This window comes from Psittacula echo (genome assembly GCF_963264785.1).
Source record: "Psittacula echo genome assembly, chromosome: Z".
Taxonomy (NCBI): domain Eukaryota; kingdom Metazoa; phylum Chordata; class Aves; order Psittaciformes; family Psittacidae; genus Psittacula; species Psittacula echo.
The window spans coordinates 13,731,552-13,749,671 of record NC_137742.1 but is presented as its reverse complement, the minus strand read 5'-3'; the positions used below and the strand labels follow the sequence as shown (position 1 = coordinate 13,749,671).

The 18,120-nt window shown below is 41.1% G+C and overlaps 1 protein-coding gene across 1 annotated transcript in view; it reads right to left on the bottom strand.

Annotated features, from left to right (window-relative positions):
• RAI14 (retinoic acid induced 14) overlaps positions 1–18,120 on the bottom strand; it is a 93,818-nt gene that overhangs the window by 10,993 nt on the left and 64,705 nt on the right. Inside the window, exons 4-8 of the mRNA XM_080636764.1 lie at positions 10,903–10,991; positions 9,148–9,212; positions 3,880–3,937; positions 3,424–3,494; positions 2,693–2,799 (exon numbers count right to left, since the gene is read on the bottom strand). Of these exons, the coding sequence (XP_080492890.1) occupies positions 2,693–2,799; positions 3,424–3,494; positions 3,880–3,937; positions 9,148–9,212; positions 10,903–10,991 (390 nt within the window). The remainder of the gene's footprint in view (positions 1–2,692; positions 2,800–3,423; positions 3,495–3,879; positions 3,938–9,147; positions 9,213–10,902; positions 10,992–18,120) is intronic.

The window sequence follows — 18,120 nt, the reverse complement described above, 5'->3', positions numbered from 1 at the left end:
GCCCAAGATTTTATCAAAGTGTATTAACGCATATATGTAACTGTTGTTTCTCCTTACAAACACCTGCCTACCTGTCCCTCCTCTTTCCCACACTCCCCAGCAGGACCTTCTGCAAAGACCTGGCATGCTTTGTACAGGTCTCCAAACATGTCTGAAAATGAGTTCCTGAGGCTAAGAGGACACTCGTACATAGAAATGGCTGCAGAATAAAGTCAGACTATCAAATCTCACTGACACACTCCAATTACTGCTCTGCAAATGGTGGCACATGAAAGCATTTATTACGTTCCTGCTGTCTTTCACATGTTGCTTTTAAGACAAAACAAATAGATTTCAACCAAAAAGCAGAAAAAACCCTCAAACCCTGATCTAACCAGAGTTCAAAGAAAGGCCGATTAGAGCACCAGTAGATCCCCTCTCCAACAGGATAGCTAGACAATGCCAGATCCTACAGTAAGGGTAGCGTACAGAAGGAGTGTTTTACTAACAGGCTGTATCTCAATCACTTGAATGGGTTACAAGAGATGTACAGAATAACTACACACAGAAAGACATCTTTCAAGCACAACCTAATACTGCTTTCCTGCTTGGGCATAACTCTTGCTTCTCAATATGAAAGCATGCCTTAATAGGCTGGCCAAGTTCACTGGCAAACACATTCAACAGTGAAGACATGAAACTGAAAAGTTTCTACAGTGATAATATTTACTAGATATTAAGAGACAATTATTTGACTGATGAATTAAACATACTCCTCATAGTGGGTGAGCCCTGGAGAAGCAATGGCTGTTGCAGCACTGTGCTAAAATGTAGTGCTGACTGGCAAATTGGCTAATACTTCCGGAGTCACAGGGATGATTTTAGATTACCAAAATAACTGGCTTAGTCTGCACAAGATATGAAATCTGAGATGCCATTTTCAAAGATTATCCCCTTCCTTTCCCAATAAGGTTTCTCCCTTTTTCAGTAAAAACTTAACCATTTTTGTGAACATGAGATACAAGAGTAGTCACTCTCTTTATCAGAAGGAAAGCAAGAAGTAAAATGGTGTATTTCATGTTATATTGTTTTCTTGCTTCTACACACAGTACTTTCTTAAAAGAGAAAATACAAAAACACAAGTCTGTCCTACCTATGACAGAAACACCTTCATCTATTAAACTAGAAACTCTTAACACTGTCTGTTGATTAAACAGTAAGACAGTGAGGGGAAGGCAGAGGTCCCAGAGTGGGCAGCACCTCAGGTTCAAAGCACAGATGACAAAGGGGTTTTCTTTAGACAACTGAAAACAAAGAGCGCACTAATAAAGTTTGGACTGATAAAACACAAGTTAGGGCCCAGCCTTATCCTCCCAGGTGCTGCCAAAGAACAGTTATGAGCATTGTGTCACATACAATAATCAAGATTCCTATCAGGTCTAAGTGCCACGTATTTTCAGCATCCTGCTTTACCTTCACAGTTTAACCAACTGGTTATAAAATAGTCCATAATTTTTAAATCTTCATCAGTATCATCAAAACAAAAGCATTTTTCACTACAAGGATGTTGCTTTTTCAAATGTTTTCTGACACACACACACTATCTATTAATGCAGCAAATCTCTAAATGGCACCTTTTAAGACAACAGTATCTCTGCTACATAGCTTTGCTGTGTTTTTCTTTCGCTGCTGTGGCAGCATTACGGTGGAAAAAAGAATCCTCCACAGATGTTGTGCCAAGCAACAGTTTTAGGATTTAAGTTGCAGAAACTAAGTCATGACAAGAAGAGAGCAGCATTTAAAACTGGGTGTCGTGGTTTAAGCCCAGGCCGTAAATCAGAACCACGAAGTCCACTTCCCCCCCCCACCTTTCTTCCCTCCGCTCCTGGAGGGACGGGGAGGAGAATCAAAAGAATGCAGCTCCCACGGGTTGAGATAAGAACAGTTTAATAACTAAGGTATAACACAAATCACTACTGCTACCACTAATAGTAATAATGATAAAGGAAATAACAAGCAAGAGAATACAACCGCTCACCAACCGGTACCTCACCCCCACCCTGCCATGATCCAGCCCTTCCGGGGGCTCTCCATTCTACATCCTGGGCATGACGTGCTATGGTATGGAATACCTCTTTGGCTAGTTTGGGTCAGGTGTCCTGTCCCTGCTTCCTCCTGGCTTCTCCTCCTCCCTGGCAGAGCATGAGACTCACAAAGTCCTTGGTCAGGGTAAACATTCTGACCCACAACTGAAAACATCGGCTTTATCAGTATTATTCCCAGGTCGAAAGTCAAAACACAGCACTGCACCAGTAGAAAAAATGACTGCTACTGCTAAACCAGGACACTGGGACATGTACAAAGTGATGTGTGGGTAAGTGCTGTGAATCAGATTCTTGTAGGAATTACTTACAAACGGGATTTACTGCTATGGTAGCCTGAGGGAATCTTACAAGCACATTAGTTTTACAGTTGCATAGTTTCACCTTTTCCTTTAGGCAGAATTCTGTAAGCTTTCTCAACAATCAGGATATGCTCTATAGTGCAGAAGGCATTATTTCACTATTTCGGTGACTATATATTTCACTATTTTGGTGTACATACATTTCACTATATATATATTCACTAAACAACTACTTTGGGAAGGATTTAAGAAGAAAGCTTCATTTGACAGTCAGTCTTGAGGAAGAATTAACATGTGAACCTGCTGTACCTTCCATTTTTATCCCTGGTGTTGATGTCTGCACCATGATCCAGAAGGTGTTTGCAGACTTCTGTATGACCATTTTGTACTGCAAGCAGCAGAGGTATGTTCCCATCCTAGGAAAGCATTTAAAGAAACTATGAACAATAATCCATCCACTTACAAATATCACTCTGAGATTTCAAGGTCAGTCATGAGCTTCACTTCTGTACAACAAAAACAAGATGCTATCAGTACCTTTTTCTGATGTATCATAAATGTAGCTGGGTTTACTTTAATTCCTTTCTTGACCACTGGGGATGCAAAGCATTAGGAGTAGAGTAGAAATGCTTTCTGCTGTTTGCTTAATGCTATGACATGATTTTGGAACTTTAAGTAGCATCACAACAAAAATGGTCATTTTAACTAAGTACAAGACAAAGTACTTAATTTCATACACAGAATAACTTAGTTGGAAGACACCTTTAGAGGCTGTCATGGTTTAAACCCAGACGGTAACTCAGAACCATGCAGCCACTCACTCACTCCCCTCATTCTTCCCCCCGACTCCCAGAGGGATGGGGAAGACAATCTCACCTCTGCTATGGCAAACAGCAGAAGGAACTTCCTCCACAAGAGAAATCCAAGAAGAATTATAAGCATAGTATTGCTCTGAACTGCTGCATCTGAGATTAACTGGAGTGGAGGGTGGTAAAAGTTCTTAAGTATCTGAAGGACACAATGGGACAAGAGGTACATACCAAATCTTTGATGTTAATTGGACATTTCTGTTCACACAGAAGTTGAACTGCCTGGAGACAACCACATGAAGCTAAAAAGAATAAAGATGACAAGCATGAAAGGAGGAAAAGGCTGAAAGGATGAACAGCAAGTTGTATGCAGAAATATAACCAACACTCATGGCCCAAATTAGCATGAGAAGATATAACCTCTGAAAACTGAAATAAAAATCAATCTAATTTTAAGTATTCCAGTGGCTATGCACTTGCAAGTGTGCATGTTAAGCTTGATAACTGTAATTAACTTAAATTCAGTATCTGCAATGTTCGTAAGAAAAACAACCTTGAAATTTGTAAACAGTCAGATGGAGTCACTATATTTAGGTAACTAGAATCTAAAATGCTTCAGCAGGCTGAAGAGCTAGGAATATAAAGCATGACAAAATAAATAATACAAGCTTTCAACAAAGAAGTTACCTGCATAATGTAAAGCTGTTTTCCCAGAATTGTCAGTGCTGTCTGCCGGACATTTACTCTGAACAGTTCAATAAGGAGAAGTAAAAAAAAAAAAAAGGCAATTAGAGAAACACCAAGAAAATAAAAAATGTTGATGCTAAGGACAGAGTGCAGAACATCTCTGAGAAAAGTTTTATTGGCTACTCCAGAAAAGAATATTGAAGAAAGGTACAGCTTTTCTCTCTACCAATCTGGTCTTTCCTTTCTTGGTACCAGCTTATACTGAAAGCATTTAGTTTTGCATTATTTCTGTTGAAGGCAATAAGGCTTCATTTGCATTTGTAAAACTAAACCATCAACAATCCAGTTACATTTTGTGGTGTTACAAGCCACCAGGTACTACTGATCAATATAGACTTCAAAGCAATAAATAGTTTTTAAAAAAGTCTAATTTCAAAACTTTATTCAGATTTGTTTTGGTACAGAAGATTTCAGTTTTAGTTTACATCAAAGAAAAAGAATCAGAGAACTGCAGAGACGTGGTGGGACAGCTCGCATGACTGGAATATACTCATGGAGGGCTATGTCGTTTTCAGGAAAGACAGGCCAGCCAGGCGGGGTGGTGGGGTTGCTCTTTATGTGCGAGAGCAGCTGCAATGTACTGAGCTCTGTCCAGGAACAGGGGATGAGCGAGTTGAGAGTCTGTGGGTGAGAATTAAGGGGCAGGCTGGCAGGGGTGATACTGTTGTGGGTGTCTGTTACAGGCCACCAGATCAGGGTGAGGAAGTTGACGAGGCCTTCTACAAGCAGCTGAGAGCAGCCTCACAGTCACAGGACGTGGTCGTCGTGGGGGATTTTAATTTCCCTGATGTTTGCTGGAAGGACTACTCAGCAACCCAGCCACAGTCCAGGAGGTTCCTCCAGTGTATGGATGATAACTTCCTCATGCAAATGGTGGATCAGCCAACCAGGAGAGGAGCGCTGCTGGATCTCATCCTCACTAACAAGGAGGGTCTGGTCGAAGCAGTAAGGGTTGAGGGCTGCCTTGGTTGCAGCGACCACGAGATGGTGGAATTCAGGATCTTGAGTGGTAGGACCAGTACAATAGCAAGTAGAATTGCAACCCTGGACTTCAGCAGGGCAAACTTTGGCCTTTTCAAGCAATTGCTAGGGGAAGTCCCATGGGCAAGGCTGCTTGAAGGTAAAGGGGCCCAAGATAGTTGGTTGGCATTCAAGGATTGCTTGTTCCAAGCTCAAGAGCTGAGCATCCCGACACGTAGGAAGTCAAGGAAGAGGGCCAGGAGACCTGCGTGGCTGAATAAGGAACTGCTGGGTATGCTCAAGTGGAAGAGCAGAGTTTATAGGTCATGGAAGGAGGGGCTGGCCACTCGGGAGGAATATAAGGCTGCTGCTAGAGGATGTAGGAAGGCAGCTAGGATGGCTAAGGCCTCCTTAGAATTAAATCTGGCCAGAGGGGTCAAGGACAACAGAAAGAGCTTTTTCAAATACATAGCTGATAAAACTAACACCAGAGGCAAGGTTGGCCCACTGGTGAATGGGATGGGTGCCCTGGTGACAGAAGATACAGAGATGGCAGAGTTATTGAATGCCTTCTTTGTCTCAGTCTACTCTGCCGGAGGCAGTCCTGATGAGCCCTGTACTCCTGAGACCTCAGATGAAGTCAGGTCACTGGAGCAGTTTGCCTTAGTCCATGAGGAATGGGTTAGGGACCAGTTGAGCAATCTGGACGTCCATAAATCCATGGGTCCAGATGGGATGCACCCACGGGTGCTGAGGGAACTGGCGGAAGTCATTGCTAGACCACTCGCCATCATCTTTACCAAGTCTTGGGAAACGGGAGAGGTGCCTGAGGACTGGAGGAAAGCAAATGTCACTCCAGTCTTCAAAAAGGGCAAGAAGGAGGACCCAGGTAACTATAGACCGGTCAGCCTCACCTCCATCCCTGGGAAAGTGATGGAACACCTTATCCTTGATGCCATCTTAAGGCATGTCAAGGATAAGAGGGTTATGAGGGGCAGTCAACATGGCTTTACCAAGGGGAAGTCATGCTTGACCAACCTCCTAGCCTTTTATGAGGAAATAACATTGTGGATGGATGATGGCAGAGCAGTGGATGTGGTCTACCTTGACTTCAGCAAAGCATTTGACACAGTCTCCCACAGCATCCTCATAGCTAAATTGAGGAAGTGTGGCCTGGATGATCAGGTAGTGAGATGGACTGCGAACTGGCTGAAGGAGAGAAGCCAGAGAGTTGTAGTCTATGGGGCGGAGTCTAGTTGGAGGCCTGTATCTAGTGGAGTGCCTCAAGGGTCAGTATTGGGACCAGTATTATTTAATATATTCATCAATGATTTAGATGAGGGAATTGAGTGTACTGTCAGCAAGTTTGCTGATGACACTAAGCTGGGAGGAGTGGCTGACACGCCAGAAGGCTGTGCTGCCATCCAGCGAGACCTGGACAGGCTGGAGAGTTGGGCAGGGAGAAACTTGATGAAATATAACAAGGGAAAGTGTAGAGTCCTGCATCTGGGCAGGAACAACCCCAGGTTCCAATATAGGTTGGGGAACGACCTGTTAGAGAGTAGTGTAGGGGAGAGGGACCTGGGGGTCCTAGTGGACAGCAGGATGACCATGAGCCAACACTGTGCCCTTGTGGCCAAGAAGGCCAATGGCATCCTGGGGTGTATTAGAAGGGGGGTGGTCAGTAGGTCGAGAGAGGTCCTCCTTCCCCTCTACTCGGCCTTGGTGAGACCACATCTGGAATATTGTGTCCAGTTCTGGGCCCCTCAGTTCAAGAAGGACAGGGACCTGCTGGAGAGAGTCCAGCGCAGGGCAACTAAGATGATTAAGGGAGTGGAGCATCTCCCTTATGAGGAAAGGCTGAGGGAGCTGGGTCTCTATAGTTTGGAGAAGAGGAGACTGCGGGGGGACCTTATTAGTGTATATAAATATATAAAGGGGGAGTGTCATGAGGATGGAGCCAGGCTCTTCTCAATGGCAAACAATGATAGGACAAGGGGTAATGGGTATAAACTGGAACACAAGAGGTTCCACTTAAACTTGAGAAGAAACTTCTTCTCAGTGAGGGTGACAGAACACTGGAACAGGCTGCCCAGGGAGGTTGTGGAGTCTCCTTCTCTGGAGACATTCAAAACCCGCCTGGACACATTCCTGTGTAATCTTATCTAGGTGTTCCTGCTCTGGCAGGGGGATTGGACTAGATGATCTTTTGAGGTCCCTTCCAATCTCTAACATACTGTGATACTGTGATACTGTGAATAGTTTAGGTTTGAAAAGACCTTGAAGATCATCAAGTTCAACTATTAACCCAACACTGTCAAGTCCACCACTAAACCATGTCACTAAGTGCCACATCCACACATATTTTAAATACCTCCAGGGACGGTGATTCCACCACTGCCCTGGGAAGCCTGTTCCAATGCCTGAGTACCCTCTCTGTGAAGAAATTTGCCCTAATATCCAGTCTAAACCTCTCCCGGCGCAGCTTGAGGCTATCTCTTGTCCTGTCACTTGTTACTTGGAGAAGAGACTGATCCCCACCTCACTACAACCACCTCTCAGGTAGCTGTAAAGAGCGATAAGGTCCCCCCTGAGCCTTCTCTTCTCCAGACCAAACAATTCAGCCATTTCTCATCAGATTTGTGCTCTAGAACATTCTACACCTGGATTCATTGCTCTCCTTTGGACATGAGAAGATATGACCCTGAAATAACGGGCTTCCAAACAAACATTAATCTTTTGCCTTTCAAATGTAGCACTGCCTCTAACAGTTTGAAAACATGTTCACATAGACTACCATATTCTGTAACAAAAAGGTAAAGACTCTGCCTGTCTAAAATAATTATTTAGCCTGTTTTAATTCACCTCCATCATGACAAGATTAGGCACTCCTCACAGGTACAGTTTATATCACCAGAAGCTGGTCCACAGAAACAAAGTAATCTGAAGAGCGTGAATTATTGTAGAGTATTATCAGTGGGTTTGCACTTACAAACATATTTAGAAATTTGCATAGTGTAATAAAATCAGGAAAATATCAACAAAAGTACTCCGTGGTTGTAGCTAGTAAGTGAATAGTCAGCAGATATTTGGTATTAAACACATTTAATTGCCAAGTTGATGCTGCTGCATGCGATACCATCAGTGACAGCTTGATGTCACTGTTTATGCTGTAAATGGATTTGTGTTAGAAGTACTAAGTGTTCACAGTGAAATCCTGAATCAGGAAGCCTCAGTGGTTAATGATCATAGAATCGTTTAGGTTGGAGAAGAACTGATGACCCTTTCCAGGTGTGGAAGAACAGGAGGTACAGCTTGCAACGAGTATGGAGGTGAATCAGTGTAACTGGATAGTATTGTCAGAGACATAGACAGGGGTCAGTCACAGGACAATTGGAGAGCCCCAAGGTAACCAGGGAAAAGCAATTTAGAGGTTCGGATACAAGATCCATTCTCTTTCTTTACTGCTGCTCTCAAGTGGGTTTGCCACAGTATTACCGATAACTCCAAACTCCTAAAAAGCTGTCCCATTCCTCTGATCACATCTCCATCAAAACTCATCTGGCCTTCTGAAATGGAGCCAAGATGGACCATGTCTCTTCTTGCTTACTAACACATGTTGTTTTCAGCCTCAATACCATAAGAGTCTTCTCATCATCTTAATTTCTGTATTTTCTTTCTCCATTCTTTTTGCTCCCTCCCTAAACCCCTCATTGTCCTTTGCCTCATTCCACTGAGGATTTGAGTATTTCCTTATTTTCACATCTAAACTGGTTTTGCTTCTTTCCCTTTTGACTTCAAAGTTAACAGACATTTCTGTGGTCAACAACAGACAGAAAGCATTCCAGTGGAACAATATCACAATCCCCCTAGAAGTAAAAAATCCTTTTCCTCTATATCTCTTAACCCATCTACTTGAAAGCCATCCAGCCACACAGACAAAACACAGGAAGTTAAAAAGTTGCAACCTCCTTGAAGCCCAACTTTGCTATGTCACATCAGCTGCACATGGAACACCGTATTTGTGGAACATTCAGGGAAGATACCACACGGTTTTCTATCATCCATTCTCAGTGCCTAAAAGGTCTTTAAACTTGAGCACAGCTCTTGATTGCAAGGATACAGGGCAAAAGTGTGCGAGTGTGATGCAGATTATTAGGAGGAAATGTGCCAATATCTAGTAGAGCCAATCTAGAAGAACAAAAGGAAAACTTCAAAAATTAAAATTAAGTTAATAATATACTTTACCTGAAGTAACCTCTTAATGCAATCAGGGTGGCTGTTCTTCGCTGCAAGATGTAAAGCACTGTGTCCTAAATTAGTAAAAACAAACCAAACTAAGCATTCAGTCATGCCAAAGCACAGGAATAAACTCTTCCATGACAAAGGCAAAATTTTGAATTATCTATCTTGTTCCTATCACAACACATGAAAGTAAGGATAGAGGAAAAAGAAATAAAAAGCTACATCAAGCAGAATGCATTTATGGCACACTGTTGTTCAGGCAGGTAACAGAATAATCTTGATGTCTAGCTTCATATAAAAGAATAACGCAAACACTGTGTCAGACTATATGTTGGCAGAGGTAAATCTAAGATTGAGCAGTTGTGCTTCTTAAAACCTAATTTTCTTATATTACTCAGTCTCCCTTGTAGAGATGTCTCTCAAGTGTCTTCATTATTTCTTCCATTTGGCATTGAAAAAGGAACCCAGCAAAACAAGGCAAATTAACCACACTACAATGAATTTGTATCATCCATAAAGTGCATGTAGAAGACTCAGAACATGGCCTACTTGGGTTTCCATCTCAATTCCCTCTTCTGTTAATGTATTTAGCACACATGAATACATGTTTAGCTATGTAATAGTGATTTACTGACTAGGGATTTGAGATGAAAGACTGCAGTCTATCCTCTTGGTCCATCTTATAGAGCATCTGAAAAATTGAAGAGGCCAAGGCAGCAAAAGAATAAATTATCTGTGTAACTAAGAAAGAAGAAGCCAAGATTTAGTACTCAATACAGACAGAGCCACTTGTGACAACAGAATCTCACTGTAAATAATGCGACTACTACAGCCAAGGCTTTCCCTGATGAATACTGGGTCAACACTCTCAGGTGAGAGCAGGCAACCTCTTATTATCCAAACAACTAATAAATCCTGAGGCATGATGAAGTATGAATTCTGAATTAATAGTCTGTATCACACACATATATTCTCTTATCATTATGTATAATCTGAATGCTTCTTCACTATCACTGATATTTCCTTATAGAGGCAAATCATTTCCACATACGACAGAACAGGTGAGCCCAACATTTACAGGTCATTACTGGAAAGATGGAATGCTGACAGCTCAGTCAGCTGACAGCTCATTCAGGTGACTCAGCTAGCCAGAGAAAATGCTGGGCACAGATTCCACTGAAATCTATTAAGAAGAGTGCCAGTTTCAAATTCAGCTCCCATCATTCTCTTAGTGAAGTAGCAATTAAGGCATAGGACTTTTGTGGGCTGAAACAGCATGCTTAATAGCTCTCAGCTCTCTTTTGGCCTGTATCAGCTCTTTTCATAATCCTGAAGAAATGTCTTACTGCAACTCCTGTAACAGTTAATGGGGTTAATAGCTTGGATGCACATAAAAGCAACATGGACGATCTTGATTTAAACTGTAAAAAGCCTCACATGAAATTCACCAAAAAAGTTGGAGGAATTTATTTAAAAATAAATAAAATTAACCCCCCAATAATAACCTATCAACTATTTTACTTCTGGAGTCTGCTGTAAATCCTGACATTTATAATATTAGATCAAAAGTTTTAAAGGGCTTTAGAATCTGAATTCTATACGCAGAAAAGCAAGTATGCCTAAACCTGCAAATGTTACAACTGCTGTCCTACATGTCATGTATGGAAAAACAGTGTTATCAAATCTGTAGTTGCACATCAAGAACTACACAGGCAAATTGAGTGTATTATATCATGTGTGTAGGTTAGAGAGGCATACCTGCACCATCTTGAGCTGTCACATCTGCACCATGTGTCACCATGATCCTGAGGCACTCCGCATGCCCCTTCATGGCTGCCAGGTGAAAACTGGAAGAGAGGATTTACATGTCACTTTTCTTTTACTAAGACCTCCTTTCTCTTTCATTCACAAATCAAGTACCAGCAAGTTCTCCCCTCCCTGTCCTTAGATCTTTTGGCGTTCCTCCACTGCCTCCCAAGAAGATAATAGCTCTGAAAGTGAAAAAGGAAATAAAAAAGTTTTTGTAGTCATACTTCTATGACACACCTCAAATATTGTGTTCAGTTTTGGGTCCTTCACTACATGAAAGACATTGAGGTACTGGAGTGGGTCCAAGGAAGGATGACAGTGATGAAGGGTTTGGAGCACAAGTCTTAAGGGGAGCGGCTGAAGGAAGTGGGGTTGTTTAGGCTGGAGAAGAGAAGGCTCAAGGGGGACCTTCTCACTCTCTACAGCTACCTGAAAGAAGATTGCATTGAGTTTGGGGTTCGTCTCTTCTCCCAAGTAACAAGTGATAGCGCAAAACGAAATGGCCTCAAGTTGCATTAGGGGAGCACTGTATGTTAGGAAACATTTAGATTGGATATTAGGACATATTTCTTCATGGTTGTCAAGCATTGGCACAGACTGCCCAGGGAAGTGGTGGAGCTGCCATTCCTGGAGGTATTTAAAAGACATGCAGATATGGCACTTAGGGACAGGTTTAGTGGTGGACTTGTCAGTGTTAGGTTTATGGTTGGACTTCATGATCTTGAAGGCTTTTTCCAACCTAAACAATTCTGATTCTACACAGGCTATTGTCTCATTAACCCATGGACTTACGTGCATCTAGTCCCACACAATTTCTAAACCAATGTCCCTAGTGATGTAACATATCCCCACAGAATACCTTGGCTTGGGCATTAATGATGAAAACACTCACAATGATTGACTTTGCTCTAGTCATTCTACTCAGTCTCAGTTTCCCCATTTCAGGGGACAGAATTTAGTTCCTCTAGATTTAGCTCCTAAATTAAACTATATCAAGTTATACGTCTGCAATGTCCTTTCCAGAGCTCATATTTCTTCTATGTAAAGGGGAAAAAAACCCAAACCCAAACCTTAGTGCTTGTGAGTATCACCTGGAGAAATCAAAGCTGCTGGATATTTGTATTTTTTCAACTTTTGGTGTTGCTTTTCACCTCAAGCACTGCTTGTTTGAACAGCAGGAAATTGCAGAGGTTACCAAGCACACCATGGCAGGGTGCATTCAACAGCATGAATTACCAAAGATACAATTACAGAACAAACCAAAGAAGTTATACTGAATTCAAGCCTTTTTACAGCTGAAGTTTCATGTTTGACACATCCCTGGCACCTCAAGATTCACAGAAGCAGTCTTAATTTGCTGCACATGCTGCAGGCTTAATTTTCCTGGGAAGCAAAAATGAAGGAAAAGCTCCTGAAAACAGGTAAGTTTATATCCTCCTGATGCATATTGTGCCAACACCACCGAGTCTCAAGATACAGGCACAGTACTAGCAGACATACTGCTTCCCTGTGGGTTCTATTAATATCAGCATGATATACACAGCTGTTTTCCAGTGGAAGCAAGGTAAAAATCAAATTCAAGACAAAACACACTTTCAATTACCATAGAATTGCATGTGAACATTTTGGACCTTCAACAGGCCCAAGCTGAAAGAGAGAGCATTCCAGAAATGTTTTGTAGTATCTTTTAAGGGAGACATTCAGTTTTAACATCATGCACCCCTGTTATGGACATTTTCCCCTGGACCCTAAAAGGAAAGTCAGAAATTATGTAGCCACACCAACTACAGTATTTAAGAGTTTACATTTTGAACAACTGCTTCTTCTAAATGTTAAAACTAACACTGAAAGTTCAGCCTGATAACCAGGGAAACTGGGAATTTCAGACAGGAATGAAACAGACATTTCAGGCACATAGTATGTGGACTGCAACTCTGTTTCTCTAAGCCATAGACTTCTTTGCTGCTTTTTTGAAAATTCAGAGGAGAAAAAGACCTACAGACAAGGTCTGGCAAAGGGTGCAGAATTAATCAAAACAGGAGTGCTCCTGGAACAGAATTCTCTATCAAGTACAGCAACTACCCCACTTCCTACATGGAGTCCTTCCACACTGACTGCTCGTTGCAAATGGCAGACAGACAGCACTTAAGCTTTGATCTATTCTCTGTAGATATAAAAATATCCTGTGTGCTCATCCTCATGCTTACTACTGCCATAAACAAACTGAGGAGTTAACACTTCCAAGAGCATAGCAAGCACTGCTGCTGGTTGTTCTCTAGTCACTCAAAATCAAAACTTCATGTACTTGGTGACCAATGACTTTGTGTAAATATTCTTCTTTAGAAGACGCTTCTCAGGCTCTGGGAAAATGGCTGTGGGAGGGACATAAAAGGAGACTGACAAATTCCAACACCTCTGATTTAGCCAGCAAAACATACCAGCAAATACGGAAACATGTTCAGATACATTTATGTAGATACACAATATGCCTGAAGTCACTTATATGCTAGGAAGGCTGTGAAGCAGGCACTCAGCTCACTTACATTTGACAATATTCGTAAGAATAACAAATACCTGAATATTAATAACTTGGCTAAATCTCGTATTTTGGTGCTTTATAGACAGACTGTGTATGATGGTGCAAAATGCAACATGAATACACAAAAGCAAAAGAGGTTTCATTTAGGTAAAATCAGACATCAAAGACAGTATCAGAGAGAGGAAAAACTTAACCCCTTTCAGGCTATGCACCTATGAATAACACATCAGTCCCATTAACACAAACAATTCCTCTGCCAGTTCTTGTCAAGTTATCACACACGCAGATGCTTTGTTTCATGTGGCCAAAAATATTTTCGAGAAACAAATGACTGAAAATATCGTTTCTCCCAAATTGATGGGATGAAAGAAACATCATCTGTAAGTAGTACAAGTGGTGTGAAAGATGAGAGAACATGTGTAAAGGTGTAAAGATCTGGAGAGAGCAAATATATAGAAGCTATGTGGAGAGTACTGTGAAAAGAGAAGATGGTAAGGTTTAACTCTTAGTCATTTATACAGACACCTAAGCCAAGTAGAACTGGGCTGCTATAGCTCCCTCCCAATTACTTGTCCAATTATTTCTGTGACCCCTCCCTAAATGCTTGTACTGCTACTACCTTGCATACCCCTGTAGTAAGATGTTTTCTCTTAGTAATCTAAAAGCAATTGGGAGGGGAACGGGAAACATGGTTGGTTAGCTGCTGGTTTAGTAAACTGAACTGGCTGACCAGGAAATCAGCCCTGCTCCAGAGAGAGAGAGACAAGAATGACTCCAGACTGGCATGAACCTATTACAGTGATATTTAAGTCAGAGTATGACAGAGTGCTGGGCAAAAACTTTCCCTTGAGGAGCAATTCTAACCAATTTTAAACGTAAGAGCCCCGCTGTTTGGGTTTTCTGTTGTGTGTATTTGGGTTTTGATTTTGTTTTGTTTTGGGGTGTTTGTTTGTTTGAACTTTTTAAAAACTAAACAACCAAAAAACCAAAACTGAAACACTTTAGTAGCAGATAGTGAGGGATACTGTGTAGCCAGGGAGGCTCTTGAAACAAAGAAGCCTATAGGCATTCATTTCAGTACAGAGTAATTCTTTACATGCCACATAAACTTTCCTAAAATATTTGAGGCAAAAGCTGCAGGTTTCGAAACACTGGTGTTCTCACCATCTGGAAGCCTTAAGCAGTGGTGCATTTTACTTGCATCTTTCGTGAATAAACTTTCTTTGATATGAAAGCAAACAACTTTTCCTCCCACATCCTGGTTGTGCAGTGACTTAGGCAAACAAAAACAAACATGTAAGGCTTGATTTGGAGCAAGAGCCACACTGAGGGTTAGATTCTCATTCAGCCTAAAATCCCACTACAACATGGTGCATTTTCCCTTCACAATAGATAAGCCTGTGCTAACACTTAGAGCCACATCTTGACACCCCAGCCTGAACTGATTTGAGACAGATTTCTTTTATTGCTGTATAACATTTCTATTCTTCCTGAGGGACAGGATAGTCTTTTATTATTGTCTCCAGAACTTTCACTGCAGGAGAGAGACAGCCACCCTTCCCAGTGTTTTTCTCATCAGATCTAGAAACGAAGCAAGTAGCAGTTGAGACCCACCCCTGCAGCAGCTCTTGAAGATCAGTTGGTTGACACTGCTTTTTCCTACTGGGAACGTACAGGTCTCATAATTACTCAGTCCTTAACAAGATAGAGTAAAAAATTATGTCCTCTGGGAGGAATGCAAGGCCCAGTTGGAGTAAACAGGACTTGAGAGTAAATGTGAACACATAGCAAAATTTCATCAGATCCGGGGTCAACTGGAGAACAATTACAAGATTCAAAGTCCTGTCAGGACCTCAAATTTCCTGACCATGAATTTTAATCAAATAACATTTTCAAATGCACTCATACAGACATGCTTTTTATGAATGACTGGTGACTGAACAGCATGGACAGTTGTGTATGACATCCCTGAGCTTGGTTTTAAGCAGCAGATTTCTTACAGATAGCAGATATCAAATGGTGAATCACCTACAACAGTCCTGAACAATCCCATCCTTTATTCAGGGAAAAGGATCTTTTCCATGTTTTGCTTATGAAGGCAAGCTAGCAAGGGAATGGACTTCTTCAATCAGTGTCTGACAGAGAGAGTACAAGAGTTCAGATAAAGCTGGTCTTTGCTAAAAGGCCGAGAATGAGTGTTTCCAGAATTCATTAAAGTGCCAGACAGTCTAACTCAAATAGAAAATGGCTGTAATTTTTACTACTCAGCTCACATAAAACATTCCTTTATAAATTATTTCACCACAGGTAGAAAAGAATTAATTTAGAGGTCAGACTTGTGAAGATGAAGCCAATTGAGCTTTCCCTAAGGTGGTGTTAGCAGTAAGACATGGGTCTGTCATATCTAGGTTCTCTGCTTAACCTTTTGCACAGCTACATCCTGCAAAACTGAGCACAATCCTCTTACTGCATATTTTTCTGACAGCTGTCTTAAAACAACTGGGTGGTCCATATATCACAGGAAAATGCTAAAAAAGTAGAGTGGAATGTGATAAAATAAAAAAAAATAAAGTCTTAATTTAAGACAGTAACCTTCTAACTAGGAAATTTTCATCTGTGAAAAGAAAAACAGGAAAAAAAAAAAAAAGAGCTGAAAAATTACACTCAATCAGGGGGCTCCATCTCTGTTTGGCAAGGTCATGCTCCAGAGGTTTTTTTCAGGTCAGAATTAGCATTCTCTGTAACACAGATTTTCTCTAGGGCCTGAAAGTAGTCTGACACATTACTTACAAAAATCCAAAACAAATAAAGTACATGGTTGAATTATGGAGGGTGAGTATTATATTTGCTATTTTCTATTATGACAGGCATGGAACAAAGTCAAACGTACTTGCAAGCATATAATACTATTGTTCCCTGCCATTTTGAGTGCTCTGAAAATATTTCAAGTGCAAGAATGTTTGAAATACACTATGAACTCACATACACTCATTGTGAAGGTTTATTTTGAGTAAAAACATCCCTCCCCAAGGCAGATCATTCTTCTTAATTTTCTAATGTATGTCGACTCTTTGTTGACTTTTAAAAATTCTGACTTGTCTGCAAACAGTTTGATGATTTATAGTTTCCTGAGCACCAATACCTTTACACAAACAAACAAGACTCATACAGATCTGCTTGGAGTCTTCATAATGTTGACTAAAAAACATATAGAAATGGAAGATATTCAAGCTTCACTGCTACTAAATCAGACAGGCAAGCAGTTCACAAGCTATGTCAATCAGAAAGAGACTCACTGATAACCTGGCTGATTTTCTGCACTGACGTGAGCTTTTACACATTTTAGAAGCAAAATGTAGGTTACAGTGTCTGTTATTCCTCAAAGCCTAAATTCCTACTTCAGTAACAACAGCAGAAATAAATACATGATATGATACCTGGCTTTTGATTGTTTTCCATCACAGGCTGCATGGCAGAAGTGCTAGAGTGCCTGAGATCTGAGCTAGAGGAAAAAGGGCCGTGAGTATCACTAGACTATTCTGTGCATGAAGGAACTGCCTGCAGCCACTCAGGAGGAAGTCCAGTGCGGTCTCCTCTCATGTGTAGCATGATCATCAGTAATTAGAAAAGAATATAGTCTACTTTTCTGTGAATGGTTTGAGGTTTTATCAGCAAAAAAACAATGACAAAAGTAAGCCTTTTAAAAACAATAAATTTTTGACCCATCCTGAATCTAACTCATAGAAAAATTAACACCTTCAAATTTACAGATTGGGAAAATCCCATAAATGTCCTGAAACTGGAGGTGTTCTCTGCTTTCCTCTATCAACCCAGATAGGGCTCTCAGCAAAGTAGCTATGTAACTGTCTGTACTGGCAAGGATTATGCTCCTATGAACAGCCCATGAGTGGGTCTGCTTCTTCCTTGTACCAGCGCATATAGGAAGGTATCTGTGTGGCTGGTGAGCTGGTAAAGGGAAGAAAATCAGTTGAAAACTAAAGCTGCTTTCCACTGTTTCTTCACACAGTCATAGGTGCTTGCACCCCATCAGGGCAAAGCAAGTAACAGAACACAGAATTTCTCCTTAAACCTAAAACCCCAAGATTCAAGCATGAATGTTTCCTCATGAAAGGGAAAACAGAATCTTCATCTTTCCTCAACTGCATTATCAAGAGACAATTACTCATTTGAGACAGTATGTGTCTCAGGAACAGCCAACCATTTAATTATGGAAGACATCCAGACATTTGGCAAATCAGACTGCCTTAAAGGAAAAATCAAACATCTACAGGTACCGCTATCAATAATTAGTATTTCTTTGGGTTTTTATTATTTTTTAAACAAATAAAAGCTATACCTTCACACTGCACCCATTTAATCTCCTTATAAGACTAGATGTAAGAGATGTGGGTTTTCATTAACTGTGGGCAGTCCATGTCATGATCCTGTCACACGCATGGATGCAGCCACAAGAGTGCGAAAATCATCTTAGGAAAAACAGTTGCACGAAATACATTTTGTTTTCAAGCCAGAGTTGGCACCATAAGAAAATTAAGTATTCTGAGTTTTAAGACATTTGATCAATAAGTTGCTAGCAACATCTTCTGGAGTGTAGATGTGAAGATTTT